This window comes from Mustela nigripes, chromosome 9, assembly GCF_022355385.1.
Source record: "Mustela nigripes isolate SB6536 chromosome 9, MUSNIG.SB6536, whole genome shotgun sequence".
Classification (NCBI taxonomy): domain Eukaryota; kingdom Metazoa; phylum Chordata; class Mammalia; order Carnivora; family Mustelidae; genus Mustela; species Mustela nigripes.
In genome coordinates, this window is record NC_081565.1 from 5,728,921 (window position 1) to 5,755,351 (window position 26,431).

General features: G+C 46.6%; 1 protein-coding gene across 2 annotated transcripts in view; it reads right to left on the minus strand.

Annotated features, from left to right (window-relative positions):
• The window catches only part of GPR107 (G protein-coupled receptor 107), a 77,313-nt gene that overhangs the window by 34,441 nt on the left and 16,441 nt on the right, over positions 1 to 26,431 (minus strand). For both annotated transcript variants that reach the window (XM_059410540.1, XM_059410542.1), the window contains exons 2-12: positions 18,546 to 18,668; positions 18,175 to 18,225; positions 17,874 to 17,953; positions 16,496 to 16,650; positions 14,830 to 14,867; positions 13,211 to 13,267; positions 8,575 to 8,685; positions 8,120 to 8,253; positions 3,124 to 3,199; positions 1,800 to 1,873; positions 1,275 to 1,392 (exon numbers count right to left, since the gene is read on the minus strand). In XM_059410540.1, coding sequence (XP_059266523.1) covers positions 1,275 to 1,392; positions 1,800 to 1,873; positions 3,124 to 3,199; positions 8,120 to 8,253; positions 8,575 to 8,685; positions 13,211 to 13,267; positions 14,830 to 14,867; positions 16,496 to 16,650; positions 17,874 to 17,953; positions 18,175 to 18,225; positions 18,546 to 18,668 — 1,017 coding nt within the window. The remainder of the gene's footprint in view (positions 1 to 1,274; positions 1,393 to 1,799; positions 1,874 to 3,123; positions 3,200 to 8,119; positions 8,254 to 8,574; positions 8,686 to 13,210; positions 13,268 to 14,829; positions 14,868 to 16,495; positions 16,651 to 17,873; positions 17,954 to 18,174; positions 18,226 to 18,545; positions 18,669 to 26,431) is intronic.

Sequence of the window (26,431 nt, forward strand, 5' to 3'; positions counted from 1 at the left end):
CAGGCTGATAGTCAAGGCCTTCCCAGACTAGTCCCTGTGCTTTTCGATGCACGACTTCCTTGTATTTGATGGTTTCAATGTCCCATTTCCTCGGAGCTGCCTGCCATGGAACCTCGCAGTCAGCCCCCTCGGGGTGTGCCGCCTCGCATCCCAGTCTGGGTGGGGAAGGAAGGTCTGCCTGGAGGGACAGTAGCTGCTCTGGGGGGACAGGGCGACCGGGAGCGGTGCAACACGGTGGGAGGAGGACGCAGGCCCTCCCTTCGGAGCTGGGAGGCGCTGGCAGGCTGCAGAACTCAGCGTGGCCGGCGCTGCGGCCGCAAGAGCCCGACCGCGGGGACTCGGGACGGCTCCTCAGCATCGCTGCTCACTCACCGGCAGCACCACGTGTCCCCGCTACTGATTTTTTGCCTGCCACATTTTTCTCCTTAAACATCGAGGCAAGGCCGGTCTATACCAAGAAGGCTTCTAGATCGCTCACATTTGGGCCATTCCTGGGAAACCTACAGCCACCGGTCTGTACCACTCACTGGGTGTTAACACGAATCCCTCTGTCATTAACGGGAAGGTGGCTTTGCTGCGAACACTGCCAGACCGCCCATCACTGGAGCAGGCTAACTTGTGTGCCAGGGGACTGCGGCACACAATCCTCCTTCCTCCCCTTGCCACACCCACACTGGGCTCCCAAACGGGAGCAGACGAGGAGAACAACTTTATCAAACACACGCTCTTTGGCTGAACAGAGCAGTCGGGCATCCCTGCTGGGCCCTCTCTGTTTACTGAGTTCTTTACGCCCAATCTCTGCCTCTCCCAAGGTTCCTCTCCCGAGCAGCTCACAACCAGGCAAGGCTGGCCTTGGCCGAGGGTCCCAAACCAGGAAGGGTTTAATAATAGTTGCCCTGATGTCTACTTAATATCCCACCTTGTGAGAACTCACTGGTGTCATTCACAGTTTTACAATAACTTGTTAATTAAAACACTATACAGCTGAGCTCGGCTAGAGGGGCAGCCAGAGGCACGAAGGCAAGCCGTTAGGGGTCCTGACTTTCCAGCAGATCTCTCCTCAATGTGGGCGTCCATAAGCCGTTCACCACACGAGTGACGGCAGACAGCTCTCAGGGCCTTGACCGAGCCCTAGGTGGGCCAGAATCCAGAAAGGGAACCCAGCAGTATGAGCCGGGGTTTCTGGGCGAGCCGCCTCCCTCTGGATAGAACCAGAGCTGAGTCCTGTGAAGTGTCAGGACACAACCAGGACGCGCAGGATCAGGGTCCCTTACCTGGAGCGGGATGACGATCATGAAGATCTTTTTGTCTTTATCGGAAAGGATGTGCTTAATGAAAGCCCAGCCCGTGCCGATGAGCGCGATGGTGATGAACAGGAGTGCCCCTTTCAAGCTGCAAAAGAAAAAGTTTCAGACACAGTGGCCTCTTCAGACTCTCTGCAGGTTCCACTGCTTAGCTCCTTCATGACTTCACGGGCTTCTTGGGGGAAGACAAGGGGCCAAATTTAGGAAACGCCTCTTGAGTGAAGCAGCACACAAACGGGTTCGCCACGCCCCCGACCTCCAAGCAGCTAACCCGCCCCATGGACGCAGCCCCCTCCCGAGCCAGCGGGCCTGAGTTCTCAGGTCTGGACAGCCACCCATGTGCCACACAGCTCCGGTGTGGCAGGAACCCGGACAGGCTGTCACGGGCGGGCAGCAACTATTCATGTGAGGCGGGTTCCTCCCCACCGTGGCCTCCCCAACTTCTGCACGTCGCCTTGTGCGATGAGCACTTCTCGGGTCGCTCTGTGTACTTACAGGTGAGTGATGTAGTACACGACAGCCCAACCCTCGATGGGAAAGCCCTGGGACGAGATGTAGTGGTAGTCGATCTGCAACGGAACGATCGCATTTCAGAGAGGCCCATCTCCCACACGCCTTCACGCACAGGGAGGCAGAGCACGTGCCACCACAGCACCTCACCATGTGGCGAGAGAAACCTGCCACAAGTTTCGACACCACCAGCACACAGGCCAGGTCCCTCTCTTGAGGCAGGAGATTCACGCGGGCAGAGAGCTGCCTGTTATTTTCTTTAAAATCCCCAAGGACCAGGATGCCTGGGGGGCTCAGCCAGTGAAGCATCTGCCTTCAGCTCAGGTCATGATCCCAGGATCCTGGGATCGAATCCCACATGGGGCTCCCACCAGAAAAAAGAAAAAAAAAAATCCAGGTGGAGTCACGCAGTTTCCCCTGTGCTGTTGTTTTGTCTTTTTGAAAAATATCTGTGCACTTCGAGCTACTTAAAGCCACCAGCATATTTTAATTGAAGAGGCCAGTCTCAGTAGTGCACTCGCGATGCTTCCTGCCACGACTCACAAACGCCAGCACTGATGTCTTTGTGGACCTTTCATCCTGTCACGAACAGCTATCTAGACACTGAAGTGACTCAAGGGCCTTGTCATTCATTACCAACCAAGTTCCAGAAAGATTCTTTTCACTTAGATCCAAATGGGAAATTATCCAAGTAACTGTCATTTCCAGAGACTGTACTGCATACATCACTACGCCTCTGATGCCAACACTCTGAAGGGCAGGACAGCGCGTGTCTGGAGACTGTCACCCTCCCAAGTGCAGCTGGCGGGTGCCACTGGGCAGCTGTGACCTTCCTCCCGCGGGCAGGTGCACTTCACTCCGCAGCCAAACCAACTACTCCAAGTGCAAGCACAACTCACACGCCTCCAGATGTAGAGCATCACTGTTCCCTCAAGTAAGTACGCTCACACCAAGCTTCATATCAAATGGGCACATGGGGAAGGAGAAAAATCAAGCCACAGAAACAATGTGGCAGGTGGCACTCTAATCTTGAGAAAAGACAAAACAAACAAAAAGGAACAAAAACAAGGAAGGGTCTAGGAAATCTCTGGCTATGTGCGTGTGTTGGAAGCAGTCTCCAGGCTCAGGTCACTGAGGGTGTCAGGATTTATCCCTATGACGGCCCCTCCCACACCAAATGCCTCATGAGAGAAGGTCTATCCTCATCTTATATCCCACTGACCTAGCTCCCCTTCCTTCCACTTCGTTTTTTCTGACTGTAGAGACACCGTACCTCATTTCGTAAATGACCCGAAACGTGAACACATACCGCGTGGAACACCAAGGAAAGAGACTTCGTGAAAGGAAGGGCCGCCATCAACCAGTGAATTTTAAACACGTCATTCCTATAAAAATGGAGAGAAAAGAATTAAAGGAATATCCCAGGTGCGCCTGGGTGGCTCAGTCAGTTAAGCATCTGCCTTCGGCGCAGGTCATGATCTCAGGGTCCTGGGATTGAGCCCCGCATCAGCCTCTCTACTCAGCATGGAGTCTGGTTCTCTCTTACTCTCCCTCCATGCTCCTCCCCTCTCTTTCAAATAAATGAATAAAATCTTAAAAAAAAAACCAAAACCAATATTCCATTCCCCCACCCTCCAAAGGATGGCTAAAGCTCCGGGCATCAGATGCATTTATAAGGAGGCACTAAATATTATCTAAGCAAACCACACCCATGAAGCCCTTTGGAGACCTCATTTCTGCCAACAGAAACAGCCCCGACAAAGCCCCAGAGTCCCCTCTCGTGCAGTCTGTGTTGTGACTGGAGTAGTGTTAGGCACTGAAGCCAGACAGGACGAGTTCCAGCTCCTGATAAGATGGGAACCCGTGCAGCTTGCCAGCTTTGTGCCCAGAAACCACCCTGGAAAGGCCCCAGAGTCAAGAGGCGGCGGGATCTACAAAACTGGCAAGAAGCCCCTGGGGAAACAGAAGGTGCCCAAACTTGGCTGTGGGGGCGAGCGGTGGCCCAGAGTGGGACAGGAGGAGCCAGGCGGCATGCAGGATCAAGGCCCGCCAGACACACCAGGCCAGCAGGGGAAAGTGTCGGCTCGCACCGCCGTGCCTACACAGACACCCGTCCACCTTTGGGCTGCCTCCTCACCCTGGGACTAATGTCCTAGGACACCAGACCATTTGGGAGACAAATGTAAAACTCTTCAAGTACATCAAACTTGCCTTAGAGCCACAGAGGAAACTCACACTCTGAGACATCAAGACGTTCTGCAAAGCCACAGCAGGCAAACATGTGGAACGGGCATAGCATCGGACAAGTGAGCCAACAAAACAGAAAGCTTGGCATAGAACAGAGAGCTTGACACACGGAGGCCTGACACAGGAGCGGTACGGGGCAGCAAATAAGGAGGAACGGGGAGGACTATTTAGAAACCGGCGCAGGGAAATCAGCTCAGAACTGCGTGCGTACATACACACACGGCTGGCTCCCCACTCCACAGTTCCATAGCGGAGCACTCCAGAAGAATTCCAGTGCTAAACAGAATACACACCTTTTGTGACCTTGGAGTAGGGAAAGGCTTCTTCCAAGACCCACGGCCCAAAAGATTATAATTAGAGAGCTCTAACTCCATTAATATTAAAGACTTTCATTCAACAATGAATACCCCAGACAAGTTTAACAGACTGGGAGAAGAAACTGGCAATGTCTAAGACAGACAAAGGACTGATATCCAAAATATCCAAGAAACTCCTGTGAAGCAATAAGAAAATGACAGAAAACCCAACAGAAAAATATGCAAAGCCTAACAACGGTCACAAGAAGGGGAGCCCATGGGGCACCTGGGTGGCTCAGTGGGTTAAGCCTCTGCCTTCGGCTCAGGTCACGATCTCGGGGTCCTGGGATCAATCCCCTCATCAGGCTCTCTGCTCAGCAGGGAGCCTGCTTCTCTCTCTCTCTCTGACTGCCTCTCTACTTGTGATCTCTGTCTGTAAAATAAATAAATAAAATCTTAAAAAAAGAAGGGTAACCCAAAGGGTCAGCAAGTCCCTAGAAAGATATTTCACATCATTGGTATTTAGGAAAATGAAAAATAAAATGAAGTACCAGTTTATACCCATCAGATTGGCCAAAAATAAGATGTCAGTGTTGGTACACAGGGAGACAAGAGCCCTGCTGCCCCATGGGCAGAAGTATAAACTAGCAGAGGTGACCCGGCAGCATTCAATGAAATTAAGTAAGAATTTACCCCATACCCAGGGCACCTTCTTCTGGGAGTGTACCCCCGAGAGAGCCATAATGGGACAAGGCCAGGGTAGGGGTGGGAGGTCATGGCCACACTGTGTGAGGGAGCGAGGGTATGGAGGCCGAGCCTCACTAAAGGGAGGGATAAGTAGAATGTGGGGATACACACTATGGAGTAGCTACAAGTTAATGAATTAGACGGACACACGGCAATGTAATTAGGTCTTAAGAAAGATACTACTGCATGAAAAATGAAAACAGTATCTGTAGATAGTATGGTTTATAGAAGTTAAAAACACAGGCACTATCAATAAACACGAGCTATTTATAAGAATACGCGCGTGCCCAACACCACCTATTACCTGCGTGTGAGCAGCTGGAAATGAAGAAGAGGGGCCCTGCGCGATGATAAGGCGGGCGTGTCACCAACTGACGCAACTCCCTTTCCGGGCTGGTTTCCTCCCTGGTACTTTCCTGTCTGGGGCCTACCTACTTGAAGGTCAACAAGGAAGTCAAGGCCAGAGGAGTCTGTCCCTCCCGAACCACACTGAGAACCCTGGGTACCCAGAGTGCAGAAGCGCACACTGCCGAGCCCGGCGCTCGCTCCCGCGCCCCGGCACCCTCGGTGGCAGCCCTGGCTGAGACATCAGCCACAGGGCAGTGATGTGTCGGGGAACACACGCTCCACAGCCACAGCAGCTTGGCATGAATACAGGTTCTACACTGGCCACCTTAACCCTTCTAAGCCTCGCTAACCTCTCCTGAAAATGGGGCAGCTGGATGATGAGCAGAAACTACCAGCACCAGGGGCCTGATGGGGCAAGGAGCGGGCACCGAAAAGCGATCGGCCGTCTTTCCCTTCCCACGCTCAGGGGCCCAGGGCAGCACCCAGAGAGCCGAGAGGAGCTGCTTAATGGGTGGCAAGTAGCTGTGGGCGCCGCTCACAGCTGTGGCAGGTGTCGCCAGCCGTGTCTCTCTTTTCCCCTCTCAAGACCTCCAGAAGGCGAGGCAAAGATCTCGCAGCTCCTTCCAGCAGTAAGGGACTGTGAGCCTCTGAAATGCACGAAGCCTTGGAGTCACATCCTTTACGTGACTCAAATTTCCAACCCGACAGCACGGCCTGTAAGTCTTCTGGAAACACACAGGACGGGGCGAAAGGCTTACATTACACACCCTGGTTGTGTGTCTACCGCCCTTCAGCAAGAAGCTAACACGTGCTGCACAAAGTAGGTCGGCATCATTTAACCACGGAGTTAAAACTTCCCACAATTTTACATAAGTGAACCAGTGATAGTGACTGTCATATCACTAAATACACGGAACAAAAATACCGCTGAACACCTGCCTGGTCAACTGTCTTTTATGTACCTCCGATCTGCATAACACCCTGATCTGCAAAGGCCTCCAGAACACAGTATTTCAGGGACAATCACGTAACACACCTCAGGCTCCAAGATCCTTAGAGGAAAGTGGGGCAATGACCCTGTCGCAGTTCTGTGGCTCGGGGAGTGAAGGGAGTCACGCAGGTGGGAGGTGTCCATGTTTACACTTGAAATTGGGCCTTGGGCTCCCACTTCTTACTTTTCTAATAAAGGCAGAAGCAAAACTTTATTTAAAAACCTTTTTATAGCCTGAATTGGTAAGATTCTTTTTTTCTTATTAAAGGCTGCCTGATTGCCTAGTCCAACCATGACCGTACAGGGTTCTTCACAAGTAAACAAGTAGCTCTTCCCATCTGGTGAGCGGAACGAATATTATGCCAAGTAAGAACCAGCGCTGTCCCAGCCAGAGCTCCCCACTCCAGCTGGGCGCGTCCTCCACACCACAGTCAGGCCACCAGGGACTAGAGAGGTCTCAATTTCTGCCCAACACTCCACAGAAAGAACGATCTGGGTGCCTATTTTATGAATTTAAATTAATCCACATTATGATCCCATAGTCCCACACCATCATTTAACTTAGTTTATGGGCCTTATAACAAGTACTTCACACTATTCTCTAACTGAAAATTAGTATTTTATTATGTTTCCTGGTTGGAAGGAGACAGATTTGAACACTCAGGACCCCGTGCCCCGCCACCGCACACGCAGGTGCTCCCTTTAAGAACTGAGTATAGGCAAGTAAAGCCTTCAGGTTTCAGAAGGAAGGCCAAGAGCCAGGCAGGTGGGCTTGGAGTGAGTTCCCTCCAGTAACAAGCTTCTGGAAGCCAACACTTCTCCCCCGTCAGGCTCTGAGCAGACACAGCACCGAGCAGCAATGCCCTGCTCTCGGCAGGCAGCAGGCCACTGTCGCTAACCTCTTCTCCTGAACAAACAGCCCCCGAATGGGATCAATGAGCTCACTGAGTCCTGGACCCTAACACCGTCACCATGGAAACACTTGCTTATACGTTTTGTTTTGTCTATTATTAAAATATTTGGATCTGCGTTTTATTTATTTTTTTTTTTAAAGATTTTATTTATTTATTTATTTGACAGACAGAGATCACAAGTAGGCAGAGAGGCAGGCAGAGAGAGAGAGAGGGAAGCAGGCTCCCTGCTTAGCAGAGAGCCCGATGCGGGACTCGATCCCAGGACCCTGAGATCATGACCTGAGCCGAAGGCAGCGGCTTAACTCACTGAGCCACCCAGGCGCCCTTTTTTTTTTTTTTTTTTAAAGATTTTATTTATTTATTTGACAGAGAGAGAAATCACAAATAGGCAGAGAGACAGACAGAGAGAGAGAGATGAGGAGAAGCAGGCTCCCTGCTGAGCAGAGAGCCCTATGTGGGACTCGATCCTAGGCCCCTGGGATCATGACCTGAGCCAAAGGTAGAAGCTTAACCCACTGAGCCACCCAGGCGCCCCTGGATCTGCGTTTTAAACAAAGCACGGGGAAGTAAACAAACACCAGGGCGTGCAAAGGCTCCCGACACGGCAAGGCTCACACAGTCTCCCTGTTACAGGGAAGACGCCCGTGGAAGAGGACAAGGTTGCCAGGGCCAATCCCTCTGAGGCTAAGAAGCCAACAGAAGGTGAATTATGCACCTCTGAACACACACTACGCCGGAGGGCTCGAGGAAGTCACAACTCACCTTCGTTTTCGAAGGATGTGAATCCAGATGGTCCCAGAAAGGAAAAAGAACAAGGCCATAGATATGTATAATTTAGGGAGGGGGATCTCTCCTGCGGAGAGGTAGCTGTCAGGGTTCTTCTCTGTGATCTCAATCTGAAACAGACACGAAATTAATGTTTACTTTTCAGGAACAGATCATCCCATAGTCTGCAATTTGTCACCAAAGCTGCTTCACTTGGCTAAGGAAGCACCAGCAGGTAACAACCACATTCCTAACGCACAGGTTCAAGTGTAAAAACATCCCACGTTGCTTTGTATTTTTTTGTGAATCCTCTGCAGAGATGGGATTCTGGCCACATTTTTCTCCTACTCTGTTTAAGTGCTGTTAAAACCCACTCTTACAATGAAATTATGTGTCTCACATTTTACAGGGCTGACAAAATCCACATGGAACACCTTCCGTACAGTACTCACATCAAGACTGAAGGAAAACTTGTCGCCAGACCGCACTTCGTTCCCAGAGCATTTATGGAAATAAAGACTGTAGAGGCCTTCTTGGTCATTGGTGCTGATGTTAAAGAAAAACTGAAAGTGAAGAAGACAAAAATTGAAGAGTACCCAAGTCCTCAGCTAAATGCTTAAATCTTAGAGATTATGAATGTTATGGACAGAAAAAAATACAGATTTCTTAATTTCTTATCGGATTCTCCCAGAGCAGAAACAGATGTTTTTGGGGCACGTGGGTGGCTCAGTCAGTTATGCACCTGCCTCTGGCTCAGGTCAGGATCCTGGAGTCCTGGGATCAAGCCCTGTATTGGGTTCTCTGGTCAGCAGGGCGCCTGCTTCTCCCTCTCCCATGCCTCTCCCCTCCCCCTGCTCATGCTGGCTCACTCGCTGTCTCTATTAAATAAGTAAAATCTTAAAAAAAAAAAAAAAAAATCCAAAGGAAAATAAACAGATGTTTTCTCGTTCTGTGATTCCATCTCAATATTTTGTTATAATAATTTTCAAGGTAGCAGGAAAAGGGATCAGAACCGCTCAGGGAACACCTCCATACCCACCACTGAGGTTCTACAACCTCATTTTGACCCAGAATCCCCTACCCGCTGTGGCTCCTGCTGAGGACTGCAGAGATAACCTATGAAGCAGGTACGTTATTTCCAAGTCAACATACTCTTTTGCTCTTTAGGTAAAAAATACTCCTGGAAAAAAGGAGGCTCCTCTGCTACTTGAAAAGGTAAAGGACAAATATTCCCTCATTAAAACTGACTCCTCTGGGCGCCTGGGTGGCTCAGTGGTTAAGCCGCTGCCTTTGGCTCAGGTCATGATCTCAGGGTCCTGGGATGGAGTCCCGCATCGGCATCGGGCTCTCTGCTCAGCAGGGAGCCTGCTTCCTCCTCTCTCTCTCTCTGCCTGCCTCTCTGCCTACTTGTGATTTCTCTCTGTCAAATAAATAAATAAAATCTTTAAAACAAACAAACAAACAAAAAAAAAAAACTGACTCCTCTGATTTCAGGCAAGAGAGAGGCTACGTTTTCTACATGGGCACATTTTCTCATTTCTCACATGTTTCATGGGTACAAATGAAGTTTAATGTAAGTCCAGACATTTTATATATAAGACCACAGAATACGACTCCTTGGTCAACTCTATGGAGCATTTTGGTAGAAGCCTAAAATGTGCTGCTTACATACATGATAAACTGTAAAGAGAAGCCAGGAACTGATGGGAATGATGCTTTCTTAACAGCTGGGTAGGGATGTGAGGGTCACACAGGGTCTCTGGGGTGCTGTCACTATTCTATTTTTGGTCTCCATGATGGTTACAAAGTTATTATTTATAATCATTTGTACTTGACATAAATACTATGTGCTCCTCTGCAAGCATACTACAGCACCCAGTTAAAATGGACAGGGAAGGGGCGCCTGGGTGGCTCAGTCAGTCAAGCCTCTGCCTTCGGCTCAGGTCATGATACCAGGGTCCTGGGATGGAGCCCTCATCGGGCTCTCTGCTCAGCAGGGAGCCTGCTTCCTCTTCTCTCTCTCTCTGCCGCCTCTCTGCCTACTTGTGATCTCTGTCAAATCAATAAATAAAATCTTAAAAAAAAAAAAGGGTACGGAAGAAAGGGACATTTGACAAGTAAACAGAAATAAAATACCAAGAATATTCAAGGTGAAATTATTACTTTGTTAAATTATGTCCTGAACTCAGCAATGTAGACCTAAGAGCATGTGTTTTAGTCCACACAGGGGGGAGCCAGAATACGCTTCTAAACATAGTAACTTTTAGTTCCAAAAATAAGAATCATATGAAGTTTCTAAGAAATAGCTATTTTTTTAAAAGATCTGTATAATCTTCATGGTTGATCAGAGTAGGTACCTGACCTTAAAAAAAAAAAAAAAAATCAAACAAAAGTCTATGTTTTAGAGTGGGAATAAGAGCTAACAGCCCCTTTCCTGCTTTAGGAAGATAAAATATCATCTCTGCTCTGTGGATAGAGCAGAAAAGCTCACAATGACTTCCTTGTCCAAAATCAGGATACTGAGTAGCAGAACAGCAAGGTGTCGCCTACAAACTTCATTACAAGGAGAAGGGAAGCCAGGGAAGAGGCAGACTGTCCGTACACTGCCTGTTTCCTGTGGCCTGAGAAGCCTGTGAACTGGTTATCTCAATGTCCTTAATCACGACACTCCCCCAACACAAAGCTTTAGTCACTGACAAGTATGTATATCCTATCATGCTTTCCTTGGTGATTTTTTTTTTTAAAGGCTACAAGAAATTTCAAAAAAATTACCTTATTAAGAACTTTTTATAAAAAAAAGATTTTATTTCTTTATTTGACAGACAGAGATCACAAGTAGGCAGAGAGTCAGGAAGAGAAGCAGGCTCCCTGCTGAGATGCGGAGCTCGAACCCAGGACCCTGGGATCATGACCTGAGCTGAAGGCAGAGGCTTTAACCCACTGAGCCACCCAGGCGCCCCCAACTTCATTTTTAAAATTTTATTTATTTATTTGAGAGCAAGAGCACAAGCAAGGGGAGTGGCAGACAGAGGAAGAGGGAGAAGCAGACTCCCCGCCGGGCAGGGGGAGCCAGATGTAGGACTCGATCCCAGGACCCTAGATCATGACCTGAGCCAAAGGCAGTCACCCAACCAACTGGGCCACCTACACGCCCTTAATAAGCACTTCAAAGTGAGAGAAAGAAAAGAGAAAAAAGTACCTTTTGTATTTTCTTAAGGAGGCAGTAAAAAAGTGATTAAACACAAGGATGGGCCTTGGAGTCAGAGAAACCTGGGTCTGAATCCCCGTCTTGGGCAAGTTACTTAACCTCTCTGAGCCTCAGATCCCTGATCTATAAAAGGGAGTAATAACAGTGCCTCCTCCATAGAGCTGCTGGGAGGATGAACAGAGATAATGACCGTGTGTAAGCGCGCCACACCCACTCCAAGGGCCCCATTATTACTAATGGATGGACTATTATTACAGGCCAGGCCCAAGATTAGGGATTTCATTTGCATGAGAAAGAAAACAAATTTAAAAAACCCTCTCCCTTATGGCCACCCTCTAAAGGGAGCCACAGAAAATAAGCATAATAAATGAGTACGTAGCAGTGTTGGAAAGAAGTATCAAGGGGAAACCAGCAGGAGGAGGGGAGGGAAAGAAGCTGCATTTAAAACAGGATGAACGGAGGCAGCTTTGCTGAGATTATGACATTTGAACAAAGGCCTGAAAGAGGAAGATATTAATCACTGGCTTCTGAGGGACAAGCATTCCTGCCTGTGGGTACAGTCAGGGCAGAGCCTGAGGCCTGATCATTTCTAGGAGCAGCGAGGTGGCCTCTGTGGCTGGATCAGAAACAGGAGCCAAGGTCGAAGAGGAGACTGCAGCCAGCAGACTATATGGCCTTGCAGACCAGGAAGGGCTGGAGCTTTTGCTCTGAGGCAGGTGGGAAGCATCCACAAGCTCTCAATGAGCTATTAATTCCTATGGTCACTAAACTTAAAGACCGTGTAAAAACTGTTAGGCAAAATAATGTATGCTGAAAGAGATCAGAACAGGGGATGCAGGGATGGGGGACACTGAGGGGGTGAAAACATAGAGACTCGTGGTAGAGAGTGGGAGGCACAGATGCATGCATTTGTTGGAACTGATCGAACGACATATTTAAGACCTGTGCATTTCACTCTAAGCAAATTATACCTTAATTAATGAAAACTGGTTAGAAATGGGGCAGTGATTCTTACAAATTAACGTTAAATGGTTATTTGTACAGTGCTTCTAAAGCACTTTTATGTTAAAAAAAATACTTATAATAACCCAATGAGATAGGTGCCATCACTATTCACTCTTAGATGATTAAAGACAAGATCCAGGAGTTAAGAGAGCTAAGGTCATCAGCCAGTAAGTGGGTGCTGAGACCCTATCCAATGTCCTACCCCAACCACAGGCTGTGGCTGTGGTATGAAGAACGGGGCCAGGTGGGCAGGTCACCGAACGCCATTGACCCTTGGTGAACACATCTCTAAAATCCTACCAGCATCCTAAACAATCACGAGTGGTCCTTCTAGGTACAGAATTCTGTGCTTCTCCTGAGTGGCTCAGTGGGTTAAGACTCTGCCTTCGGCTCAGGTCATGGTCTCAGGGTCCTGGGATCAGCCCGGCATGGGGCTCTCTGCTCAGCGGGGAGCCTGCTTCCTCCGCTCTCCCTGCCTGCCTCTCTGACTACTCGTGATCTCTATCAAATAAATAAGTAAGTAAATAAAAAAATAAATTAAAAAAAAAAAAAAGAATTCTGTGCTTCTAACACACTCCAAATGGGAGGCAGCATGGGATTAAAGAGCAGCAGGGTGGGGACAGCCAGGCAGATGCGGGCCTTGTCACTCACACTGGACATTCACAAAGTCACTCATTCTCAGAGACATGATCAGCTAAGTAGTGGGTAACAATACCTACCTTGTGGATTTGCTATGGAGAGGGCTACTACTACATTTGAGTGACTGATCTGTAGAATAACTAAATTATTATTCCTAAATTCAAAATTCCTTTGCAAATTCACCCTTTACACTACAGAGATAAATCCGATGAAGATTACTCAAAGAGAAGACATACCTGAAAAGAAACTGCCCCATCACTATTGTGAACAGAAAAGGATTTTTCTCCCGTTGCCTGAAAAAAAAGCCACAACAACCTGTTTTAGAATGATACTGGCAGAAAATGTACTAATAAAAAAAATTAAAACAAACAAAAGCACATCCTTCTTAAATCTTCAATTTGCTGACCTTCAGAAGCTCTCAGGAAATAAAACTCACCGTCCTTTCGAGATGTCTGCGATCCCCTTTCACGGAGAAAGAATCTTCCTCACCCACTTCCTTTTCTCAGTGATCTCTTCTGCCCCCCACTAGCCCCCTATTCCCTCCCCCCCACCCTGATCCCCCTGGAGCGTGTCTCCATTCTTATAGCTTCAGGAGGACTACGGATGCCAACCAAGGTCATATCCTGACACTTCACCTGGACACCATTCCCAATTTCAAATGATGAGCGTATTACTGTCACTGGTACAGTGGACTAACTCCAGAAATGAGGAGGAAAGACCTACACCCAACAACATGGATGAACTCAAAAGAATTCCGCTGAGTCAAAGAAGACAAAGAGAGCAGTGCCGAATAGGGCCCTTCCATCAAGTTCTAATCACTCATCTACAGAGGCAGATCAGTGGTTGAGGACGGGAGGAAGGAGGGGCAAGAGAACCTTGTGGGGTGATAAATATGTTCACCATTTTGTGGTGGTGGCGGCTTCTCTGGGGTACACTCAAGTCAAAACTTAGCAAACTGTCACTTTAAATATGTGTAAGTTACTGGATGTCAATTACACTTCAAAACAGCTGTGAAAACAGAATACTGCCATCTGGATGCCCCCTTACTGAAAAATCAAGATATCCCAACCCAAAATGTTCCCAATTTTTTCCTTCTGCTACTTCTACCATCTATTCTTCTACTAAAACAAAAACAAACAAACAAAAAACCTACTTCCTTCCTCCTCCACCCCAACACTGGCCCCGTTCTTTATCCACATTCCAAGACTCCAAGTCCCCCTGGCCCTAAATCTGTACCGTCACAACCGTGTTCTTCCTGGTCCTCCTAATTTCACTGCCTCTCTCTCTGAGGCTGCTTTGCCCATGACTTTCAGAACATCTGCCCCAAACACCACCTGCATCACAGTCCTTCCTGATCAAGAACTCCTGACGACTTCCTATTTTCTGTGCCATCAATGAATACCCTCTGGTGCCTGGGCTTTTATTATCTAAGATCCCTCTCTCTGCTCCCAAAGACACACCTTTTACTTCCCATAGGCCAGAACCAAGGATCTGTCATGCTCGTTCCCATTTCCAGTCTTTGCTTATGACATTCCTTCCTCTTTCCCCAAACAAATCCGCCAAACTCTAAGCCCTGACTCCTCCCCTTCCTGAGGGCTCCCCCTCACTGTCTGATCCTCTACTGTGCAAGTGCTGTACTACTCAGAACTCAATGTTACTTAGAAATTCTTCCAACCTGGTAACATTTTCTCTCCAAACAGGCAGCAACCCCCAGCGGATTAGGCATGTGTATGTGTGTACCTTTATGTCATGGTATATAAACATACCCCCACTCCCCCTCACATCCCCACACACATACACACATATGTACATATACATCCAGGAAAGCTGAAAACAGGGGGTGGTCAGTTCTTACCTTTGAATCTACTGTGCTTCTTTTAGATTTTCCACTGTCTAGAAGCAGAAACATTTAGAAGATATTACTGCATGATTCAGCTTGTATCTGATTACAGTGTCATTTTCTGAGGCTCTAGCTTGTCTAATGTCAAATACTTCGAGCTAACGGAAGGTGAGGCCATGTGCTATCTTGTACACTGACAACTCCTCAGATTCCAAAATAATTCTTGAGCCGCAGAAGCAGCAAACGAGTGTGTTACATGATCAGTGCTCTCTAATAAAGGATAACATTTAGTCCCAACAGGGAAATCATCTCTGAATAATCCCGTGTCTGTTATTGTCAGAGCGGCTGCATGGAGTGATCTTCCTCATTCTCTGAGTTATCCTGCTTGAGAACAGATCATTGTTTTAAAATACATAGATAACATTTATTTACATACATGGAAAAATTAATAGTGAATTACATTAGTACAATTCATACTTTTTTTCCCTCACAGCAAGGTGTGCTAAGACCGCCAATGGCTCCTTTCACGGAATAGAGAAGGCGTCTGTGCCTTATTCTCACTTGAGACAGCCTTCATAGGGAAGACAGGATTTCAAACTCCCTGCGGGAAAGAACTTTAGAATAAAAAAGAAGGAAGAGAGCACTTTGCGTGCAGTGCCTGCATATGAGGGCTAGAAAGGAATAGTGTGCAGACACAAAGCTACACCATCACACAGATGTAACATTTCTGCATGTCTTTTAATCTGGGTTAGAGTTTTGATAGGCTGAGAAAAAAATGTATAAATAATACAATAAACAGTGAGTTCTCTTTGAAGAACTAAACTATCAGACAAAGGTGACAGTTAATAAAAGAGGCAATAAATGTAAACTAGCCAATCACCGTCTGGAGATACAGTGCAGCCTCAGTAGTGAGAAGGAAAGCAAAACCAAGAATATCCTTCTCGCCTTTTACTTTGGGATCAACACAAACACACACCAAAACCCCAGTCCAGGCTAGGACATGGTGATGTGGGCACTAGTCCTACAGACTTCCCCAAAGGAGCATCCATTCACACAGTGCACTGGAAAGGAACGGAACACAGGCACCACTATTCTCCAAAGCATTCATATCCTTAGAACCAAACATTTCAATTCTGGGAATCCATCCTAAGGAACAAAGTTCTAGATAGGATCAAAGTTCTACAAATGAAGAATTCCCAATGCAGCTGTATTTATAATAGCAGACAGTGGAAATGTCTTCTTAAGGGGGAAGCCTGAGCAAAATTACAGTCTCCACGTAACAGAAGGACTGGTAACAATGAGCTGTCTGCAAGTTGAATGAACAGGGATGCTTGGGAAAATTACAAACATGACTAGGAGCTTCTCTTGCTTGCTCTGCTTTCTCTCTCTCAAATAAATTAATTTAAAAAATCTAAACAGAAAAAAAAAAAAAAATCAAACATTCCAGACCGAGAGCCCAGAAGGGATACAGATTACTCAAGTTCTTGTGCCGCAAGGACGAAGGAACGACTTTTCTTTTCCCCACCTTCCCCCCAGTTTCCACCTTTTTAACGGTTACGTAATTTTGTATGACCCCCAAATAACATCAATGCTGTGTCTGTGTGTGTTTTCACTTGGGGACAAAAGAGAATCTACAGAGCAGGGCAGGGAAGAAGATGCTGTTCTCTGCCTGACAGCTGACCTTGTTTTGGCTGAATCTGGTTGCCCGCTGAAACAGGGTTAGCCCCGGGCTCCTGGCTCTGGGGCTCCTGGCTCTGGCCGAGGACCTTCTCATCCTTGCTGAAGACGATCTTTGGTAACTGTGTACCAGCTTCTGGGGGGGCTCTTACTCTCACCCTACATTCAAAGTAAGAGAAAAGAAAAGAAGTTCAAGGTAATGTGATGGTCATCTGAGTATCTGAGTGCCATGTGTTACACACGGTCTCAGTATCCAAACCCATCATCTCAGTCCTTGTGAATCCCTGATGTAGATTCTAGGAGCTCCTCTGTGCACCTGCTAAAATGCGGACTCAGGAAGGTTAAGAACTTGCTGAAGAGTGGTGAGGCTGGAAGCAGCCAGGCGAGGACCCAGCATTCTCACTCTGAAGCTTACGTCCCTAGCCACCACATGGTTCTGATGGACATATTTTCCCCCTAAGCATCTATATGGTGTTCAACAAGGGGAACGGAACAAGGGGCAAAAAACCCAGTAAGGGGGCACCTGGGTGGCTCAGTGGCTTAAAGCCTCTGCCTTCGGCTCAGGTCATGATCCCAGGGTCCTGGGATGGAGCCCTTATCGGGCTCTCTGCTCAGCGGGGAGCCTGCTTCCCTCCCCCGCCTCTGGCTGCCTCTCTGCCTACTTGTGATCTCTGCCTGTCAAATAAATAAATAAAACTTAAAAAAAACAACCACACAAAAAAAAAACAACCCAGTAAGATGTTAAAGTGAACTTGAGGGGAGCATGGGAGAGGCAGCGGGCACAAGCAGTGGCCTGCCGGGATGCACTTCCTCTCTTCTCTCTTCCTAAAGATCCCATCCTGCCAGGAAAGGGAAGGGGAGGCCCCACGCCTGAATGGACACGTGAGCTGAGCTAGCACGGCCGAGCTGGAGCGGAGCACTTCTAGTCCTGCCTCATGGAGGAGAGGCCTCCCCCTCTCCCTGCATGTCAGCTGGCTGTAAATAATGAATTTACTCTGTTGAACATGCCATGCTATTTCAAGCTGCCCTGACTTTGCCTTCAATGCTCTTCCCTTATTTACCTGGTGAAGTCCACTCACTTGAAGGCTCTTTGGGCCAAGAGTTGCCTGAAGCCTTGCCCCTAGGGCCTCTGCAATTCACCAGTGTCTCTGCCCCACCATCTCGCTCTATTGCCGGGATCATCTGTATTGGTGTTTGGCCTCCCTTGGCCATCTCCAGGCTCCTTGGGAGTGGTACCTCCGTCTCCCCCATCACGTTCTTAACCTCCAGCACTCAACACAGTATTTGGCACATGGCGGACACTCAGTAAATGATAGCTTAACTACCGAATTCCCTGTAACTTTACTTGAGGATGGAACTGAAGGAACATGAGAATTACTTACTCACTTCTGGAGATGTCTAGGATTAGAAGGGTGACAGAGACAGACTGCTTTTTTAAAATACAGTAATTCACATCTTCATCCTGAGGAAGGAAGACCCCTCTTATTCACTCACACTAGAACAAGGCAAATAAATGATCCAACCTCCAACCCAAACAACACAACCGTGCCCACAGCTTGGATATGCCGGGTAGTCCAAGCAGCCACCGCCGTAAGAAAAGAGCATGGACAGAAGCAGGGAGCTCTCACCCAGTGTCCTGGGCTCACATGAAGGGAGGGATGAGGTCCCATGTGTAGTGCTCACCAGATAAGAAGAAAATCCGTCATTCTTTGTGCGGTCCAGGCTGAATCCAATCTAAGGGGGGCAAAAAGAGTAGAGGTAAATACCGACGCAATACTCTGGCATCCATACCTTTCTTACTCGAAGAGCTAAACAAGTGATTCTTTGGCCTAGGCTTTTCATGGTTTTCTTAGCGTTCATTTTATAAAAGGGGTTGCTAGTTACTCAAATTATTTAAGAATTACAACTTACATGTTCAAAGTAAAACTATTTGATGCCTGTTCACAAGTTTAATTTTCTCTATGTTCCGAGACTTCATATTTAAGTGTGCGGTGAAGCTCCCATCTGAGCAACAGAGAAGTGTAAAGCCCTTGACCTCCTGGGAAGGCACTTACGGTTGTGTCCTTGTCTGTGGCTCCTGCAGGGTCATTTACAGAAAGGCTGCTGACATTAACCACCATGTACCCGTCCTTGAAGAATCCAAAGGTGTTCAGGTGAACCTTATGCCTCACATCGTCCTGAAAAGATTTAGAGTGGTAGAATTAGTTAATAGGGAGAAGTTAACCTGATTATTTAAACTATTTATTTGCTGGAAAAGTATGGTATCTAGCTAACTAGTCACTGTTTCATATACTTGGCAATATATATGGTATAACACCTTATCTTGCTCCATAAGCTGAAAAAGACTCATAAGATTCATAAGATAGCAACCGTTTTGCAGAAGGAGGCGCATAATAGATTGAGTTCACGCCCATGCATACGTAAGGGTCCCAGGACTGACCTGGTGATCAAGTGGAATGGGAATTGCAGGGAAAGAGGAACAAGGTGTTCGTCATGCTCACAAGCTTCCTGCTGGCAAAGGCCTGGAATCCAGCAGGCACTCAAAATACGTGGGTGGGGGCTGGGGTGGAGAGAAGCGGCCAAAGCTGCCCCCGGAATATACTCCTTTTTATAAACCTTCTTATGAGACTTATGAACCCGGCTCCTCCCACTGCAGGATAAGGGCGACTGACATTACTCTTCTGATCTATAATACAATTTTTTTTTACATTTGCATCTAAACATGATGTTTCATGTGACAGGTCTTCAGGAAACAAAGCCTTATGCAAAAGGAATCCAGAAACTAGCCAGCTGGAGACAGATCTCTGGGACACAGGATAATCCTGAGATTTACTGAAACTGAGCACGTGGGCAAATGCCCACTACAGAGGCTTGAAACGGCCTCAAAATTGTGATTCCAATCTCAACTAAGCCAACAAATTTCAAGGCCGAGACAACCGTATTAGTGAATACTTCTCAAGTTGAGGCTCCACCGAGACATGTCCTGCTGTGTAAAGTCATGAGTTTTATTTTTTTTTTTTTTAAGATTTTTTTTTTTATTCATTTTAGAGAGGGAGAGAAGGAATGAGTGGGGGAAGGGGGAGAGGGAGGAGCAGGATCCCCGCTGAGCAGGAAACCTGACACGGGGCTGGATCCCAGGACCACGGGATCAAAACGCGAGCTAAAGGCAGCCGATTACCCAACTGAGCCACCCTGGGGACCAAGTCACGAGTCTTATATAGAAATCATTTGCCTAAATGAGGGCGCCTTCGGTAAGTCCGCAATAAGCTAACAGTTGTGAAGTAGCTCCTGAATGCCAGGTGCCAAGCTAAGCACTTTTCTAAAACCGGCAAAGTCATTTTTGCTACTATTTGTATCTTGCTCATAACTGTTAAATTCTACCCTCTGAGGGCACCTGGATGGCTCAGTAGGTTAAGCGTCTGCCTTCTGCTCAGGTCATGATCCTGGGGTCCTGGGGTCGAGCCCCGCATCGGGCTCCCTGCTCGATGGGGAGCCTGCTTCTCCCTCTCTCTCTGCCGCTATCCCGGCTTGTGCTTGCACGCTCTCTGTCAAATAAATAAAATCTTAAAAAAAAAAAAAATTCTACCCTTTGTTTCTTTTGATTGTAACCATCTGACAACACACTGAAATGCTCTGGGGACTCCAGCTCTGCTCTTCAGCTGTCTCTGCGGACATTCCCAGCAGGCTCAGGCTGGGTCTTGGTGTGAGCGGGGATTTTCTCTTTCTAGACTTGGGTCTCCAAGTCTGATTGCAAACCCCAAAGCCCTCTGAGGAGAGGCTGTGGATCAGATCTTTGGCAGACAAATCGTAAACTGTAACCCCCTACATAGCTAAAACAGACATTTACAGCCATTAGGAGGGCTATGTTTCCCAGTCCACTCTTCTATTCAAGGAATATAGCTCTGAGAGTCCTGTAATGTTAAGGGCCAAGGAGAGGGACACGGTTCCAGCATTTCCCCCCACCCCTCAATCCCATCCAAGTCTTTGGCTCCTGCTCCCAGCCAACCGCTCATACTCCAAGGCTCTAGGGGCCAAGCTTCCACAGTGTCTCGGGGCAGCCCTGGCTTGTGTTCTTTTACCCACTAAGATTGCAGCTCCCCATCCGCACACCCTCAACATTTTATTTATTTATTTATTTATTTTGCCCCTGGGAACTTCCCTTATTTTCTTAGGATTCAGGTATGCATTTAAAGCATGTTTGCCGGACTTCCATCTCCTGGTGTAGCCATGTGCAGTATACCAGAACTCCCAGGGAGAACAAGAAAAGCAGATCATAGAAGCCCTCCACTGGAAGGCAGGAGAGGGCTGCCAGACCACAAACCCCAGAAAAGCTAAAGCCCATGTCCTTTCTCAGGATTCTAAGAAATGATTTGAGTGACTATTTTCTCGCCTCTCCCAAAGCTGCTACAAGGTTACTACCATCCTAGATGCACAGGACAGAAATCAATTCAACTACATATGACGGATGCCTTAGCACACCATGGCTTCCTACGCTGGCAGAATGCCCAGATGAGAAGGGCAGGAGAGACAGAATGAATCAACAAATTCTCACCACGTGCCACAACATACATGAACCTCACAATATGATATGAAGTGAAACGAGCCACATCACCACAGGTACAATCGAGATGAATGTGGAGGACATCACCCATGGGGACAGAGGTCAGGACGAGGACGATTCTTGGGAGGGAGAGGTGTGCGGTCGCTTACGGGAAGGGGTCTTAAGGAGGTTCTGGAAGTGCTTCGTAACATTCTGTTTGTTGCTGGTTGTACAAGTGTGTTTACGCTGTGAAAATTCACTGAATCAGAGGCTAATAATGAGTATTATTTTTAGCATGGACATTGCATAAGGTTTAAATTTTACAAGTGTGCTTGTTCTAATTTAACCAGCATCTAAATGCTGTGCAGCCAAATGGAAGCCTGTTAAAAATTGCTTAACCCATTTAGTTTACCACCGTAGGTACTCTCTAGGCATGTGGGGGCAGAAATGCTTCAATCGCATGCTTAGAGGAGTTGTTTTGCCCATATAAACATTATACTCCTTTACTGTTTGTTCTCACTTTTATATTATCATGTTGCACGATAAAACAATGCCATTAAAAACACATCTTTGAAGAATATTTTAAACACTAACAACCGCAACACAAATGCCTCATCTCCACACCTGAGAAAGGGCTCTCCTGTGATAGCTCATCCTTGGGCAGCCCAGCGTAGTATGGAGTAGGAGCTCCACGACAGGGATGCAAGCACGAGTTCAGGGGTGACATGACAACCCAAAACAACGCAGACCGGAAGTGGTGAAGCTGGGACATCAACACCGATCTGCCGCAAAAGCCACTTTCACACGACTGCCCCCCAACACGCACAAGTATCACGACGGAACAGGAGATGCGAGCTGAACGACCTGGAAATAAGGGACAAATTCCTAAAAACATACAACCTCCCGAGACTGGCTCACGAAGAAAGAGAAAACTGAACAAACTGGCAGTGAGTGAGGAGACTGAACAGGCGATCAGACAGGGGCGACGGCGACAGCAAAAGGAACAAGAAGCCTCTCAAACTCTTCCAAGAACACTGAAGAGGAGGGAACACGTCCAAAGCCATTTTACAAGGCCAGCATTATCCTGATACCAAAGTCATATAAGGACACTACGAGGAAAGAACATCACGGGCCAATACCACTAATAAGCCCAGATGAAACACTCCTCAACAAAACACCACCAAACTGAATTCACCCGCACGTGAAAGGGTCATATGCCATGATCAAAGGTCATACACCCCCGGGGATGCAAGGATGGGTGAATATATGCAAATCAATAAATGTGAAATACCACATTAACCAAATTGAAAGGAAAGAAATTCCTATGATCATGTCAGTAAGTTTAGAAAAAGCATTCAACAGGGGCGCCTGGGTGGCTCGGTGGGTTAGGCCGCTGCCTTCAGCTCAGGTCATGATCTCAGGGTCCTGGGATAGAGCCCCTCATCGGGCTCTCTGCTTGGCAGGGAGCCTGCTTCCTCCTCTCTCTCTCTGCCTGCCTCTCTGCCTACTTGTGATCTCTCTCTCTGTCAAATAAATACAATCTTAAAAAACAAAACAAAACACCACAATGAGAAATCACTGCGTAGGGGCGCCTGGGTGGCTCAGTGGATTAAAGCCTCTGCCTTCGGCTCAGGTCATGATCCCAGGGTCCTGGAACTGAGCCCCACATGGGGCTCTCTGCTCTGTAGGGAGCCTGTTTCTCCCTCTCTCTGCCTGCCTCTATGCCTACTTGTGATCTCTCTGTCAAATAAATAAATAAAATATTTTAAAAAAAGAAAACAAGTGCTGATAAGGTGTAGAGAAAAGAGGGTTCCTGCACACTGCTGGTGGAAATGGAAACCTTAACAGTCATTATGGAAAACAGTATAGAAGATCACTACAAAACTAAAAATAAGATGATCACATGATCCAGCAATCCCACTTCTGGGTATCTATCCGAAGGAAATAAAATCAGAATCTTGAAGAGCTACAGTTGCACTCCCAAGTCCTTGCTGCATTATTTACAATCGCAAAGCATGGAAACAACCTAAAGAGCTGTCAAGCGTAAAAGGATAAAGAAAACGTCCACACGTGTCCCCGCGCGCACTCGCGCACACACACACAGCACGGACTAATATTCGGCTTTAAAAAACAATGAAATCGGGGCACCTGGGTGGCTCAGGGGGTTAAGCCTTTGCCTTCGGCTCGGGTCATGATCTCGGGGTCCTGGGATCAAGCCCCGCATCGGGCTCTCTGCTCAGCGAGGAGCCTGCTTTCTCCTCTCTCTCTGTCTGCCTCTCTGCCTACTTGTGATCTGTCAAATAAGTAAATAAAATCTTAAAATAAATAAATAAATGAATAAAATAAAAAACAATGAAATCTTCTTATTTGCAACAGTGTAGATGAACTGTTGGACATCATGCTAAGGAGAATAAGCCAGATACAGAAAGACAAATGTTGCATGATGTCACTTACATGTGTAATTTAAAAACGTGAATTTATAGAAGCAGAGAGCAGAACGGTGGTTACAAAGGGTAGGGCAGGGGGCGTGAAGGGAAATGGAGAGATGTTAGTGAAAGCATACAAAGTGCCAGATACGCAGGATGAATAATTCAGAGAGCTAATGCACAGCATGGGGACTAGAGTTAACAATATGGTACTACGCACTTGAAATCTGCTAAGTAAACCTCACTTGTTCTCACACACAAAACGGTAACTATGTGAGGCGATGGACACGGTAACCAGCTTGACTGTGGTGATTTGATATGCAATGTATACCAATGTATATACAGCTTAAATACATACAATTTTTATTTGTGAATTATGCCTCAAGAAACCAGGAAGAATATTAAATGCAAAGAGCAAAATCCAAGCAATCTAAAGTAAGAGCTAAATTTGTTAAAGAAAAAAAAAAAAAAGCAAATGTATTTACACTTCTGATTTGAGAGAAATTCACCAAACTATGCAAAGATTAGGATGGTAGGCAACAATTTTTTCTTTATACTTTTCTCTATTTTTAAAATTCCCAATGATGGTCATATATTAACTTGTAATTAAAAAAAAATTTTTTTTTTCGGTATTACCATCTGCCAGTATTATCGGTGGGACCCTTACCTAACCTACCCCCAACTTTTTTTTTTTTTTAAAGATTTTATTTATTTATTTGAGAGAGCAAGCGCATGCAGACAGAGTGGCAGGAAGAGACAGAGAGAGAAGCAGGCTCCCTGCTGAGCAAGGAGCCCGATGTGGGACTCGATCTCAGGACGCCGAGATCATGACCTGAGCTGAAGGCAGCGGCTTAACCCACTGAGCCACCCAGGTGTCCCTAACCTACCCCCATCTTCATCTGAATCTATCATATCACGCCATGTCAAATGACACTTACGGAAGGGACTCTGAAACTTACTTCGTACACAAATCATAGAAACGAACATTTTTAAACTACAAGGAACCAGGAAGGTCAAACATAATTGCTCATTCGATTGTATTTGACTCAATTCAGTGTAAATAAACCAGTATTTACAAAACACCACTTATGGCTGAAGCCCTAAAAGTGAAAAATACTCAGTTCCAGAAAATACCGCCACTAGTCAGTCCTGACCAAACAGGAATACAGAAACCTCTCCTTCTACCGTGGGAAAGCCAGAGATCTGGGCACTCTGGGACAAACGCCCCATCTATTCTGTACCTCCTGTGCCAAAGTGCTCCAGCCAGCATCTGGGAACAGGGTAGGAGTGTGAGAGACTCAGCACTCAATTTCTTCCTCCAGACACTCTCCCAGAAGGAGCAGCAAGGTCTGTTTCCTGAAGACAGGATGGCAAAGCAAAAGGAGACAGGCAAGGAGGGGGTGCCAACGCAGAGTTAAAAGGCCAAATCAGACACAAGCAATGAAGATTTAATTACATTTTCAAAACCACCTTGTTCTTTTTTTTGGTAAAGTAATCTCTACAACCTACATGGGACTTGAACTCACAACCCTGAGATCAAGACTTGCGTGTTCCACCAACTCAGCCAGCCAGGCGCCCCCCCCCCCCCACTATTTCTATTAGCACAGACATCGCAGTGATATTTGTCTGTTTCCCCAAGGATTTCAGGTTGCAAACACTTGACCTTGGAGCGGACTGCGCTAAGAGCTTCATCTACCACCACTCGATTCGTATCACAACACTACAAGGCAGGTGTCGATATGCCCATTTTATAGAGGATACGGAGGCTCAGAGTGTGCTTAAAATCATATTGTTAGTAGGCAACAAAGCCAGGATTCTAACTCAGGTGTGTTTAAACCCCAAACATGTGGTTTTGGCCACCTCATACCTTTTACAACCAAATAGACAGTATATCTTTTGTTCATTTTTAAATATTTTTATTGTAGAACATTTCAAACCATCAACTCATCGCCCACTTTGACCCTCTCTACTCCTCCACACCCCGATCTCTTCCAAACGGGATCTCATTCTAAATCAACTCGAATCCCAGATGTTCTGTCATTTCATCTGTTACTATTTCAGGGTATATCTGATAAGAGCTTCTTAAAAAAACATAACCATAATCACATGGTATGTTCTTAACCACAATAAACTGCTTATCAAGTTAATTAAGCAAGATTGTTCATCCATGAGAAGTCAAGTTTACAGGAACATAAAATACAGGACTGATCCCAGATACATATTTATACAGTGGGTCGTAAAAACTTGTAGTTTTTCCTGGCTTTCCTAGTAGACTTAGATCATCTGAAATCAGTGAAAACACAATTACAATCTCAAAAGTACTAACCCAAACAAGGAAATAAGTTATCAGTTTGATGATGATGATGAAACAATCTGAATTAATATAATTAACTTATTACAGAGGACCCAATTACAGAAAATGTGGCACCAGCAGATCATTCTGAATTATTTCAGTTTATTCTGAAAAGTTTGTCTTTATTTTCAATACACTGTCTGTAAACCTAAAACTTCATTTTAAGATTATCAAAATTCTAGGGGCGCCTGGATGGCTCAGTGGGTTAAAGCCTCTGCCTTTGGCTCAGGTCATGATCCCAGGGTCCTGGGATCGAGCCCCACATCGGGCTTTCTGCTCAGTGGTGAGCCTGCTTCCCCCTCTCTCTGCCTGCCTCTCTGCCTACTTGGGATCTCTGTCTGTCAAATATATAAATAAAATCTTTAAAAAAAATCTTTTTTTAAAAAGGCAAAAAAATTTTATCAAAATTAAACCAGAAAGTTTATCCAAAAAAATATATATATTTTTAAAGATTTTATTTATTTATCAGAGAGAGAGCGGGGGAGAGAGCAAGCACAGGCAGACAGAATGGCAGGCAGAGGCAGAGAGAAGCAGGCTCCCTGCTGAGCAAGGAGCCCGATGTGGGACTCGATCCCAGGACGCTGGGATCATGACCTGAGCCGAAGGCAGCTGCTTAACCAT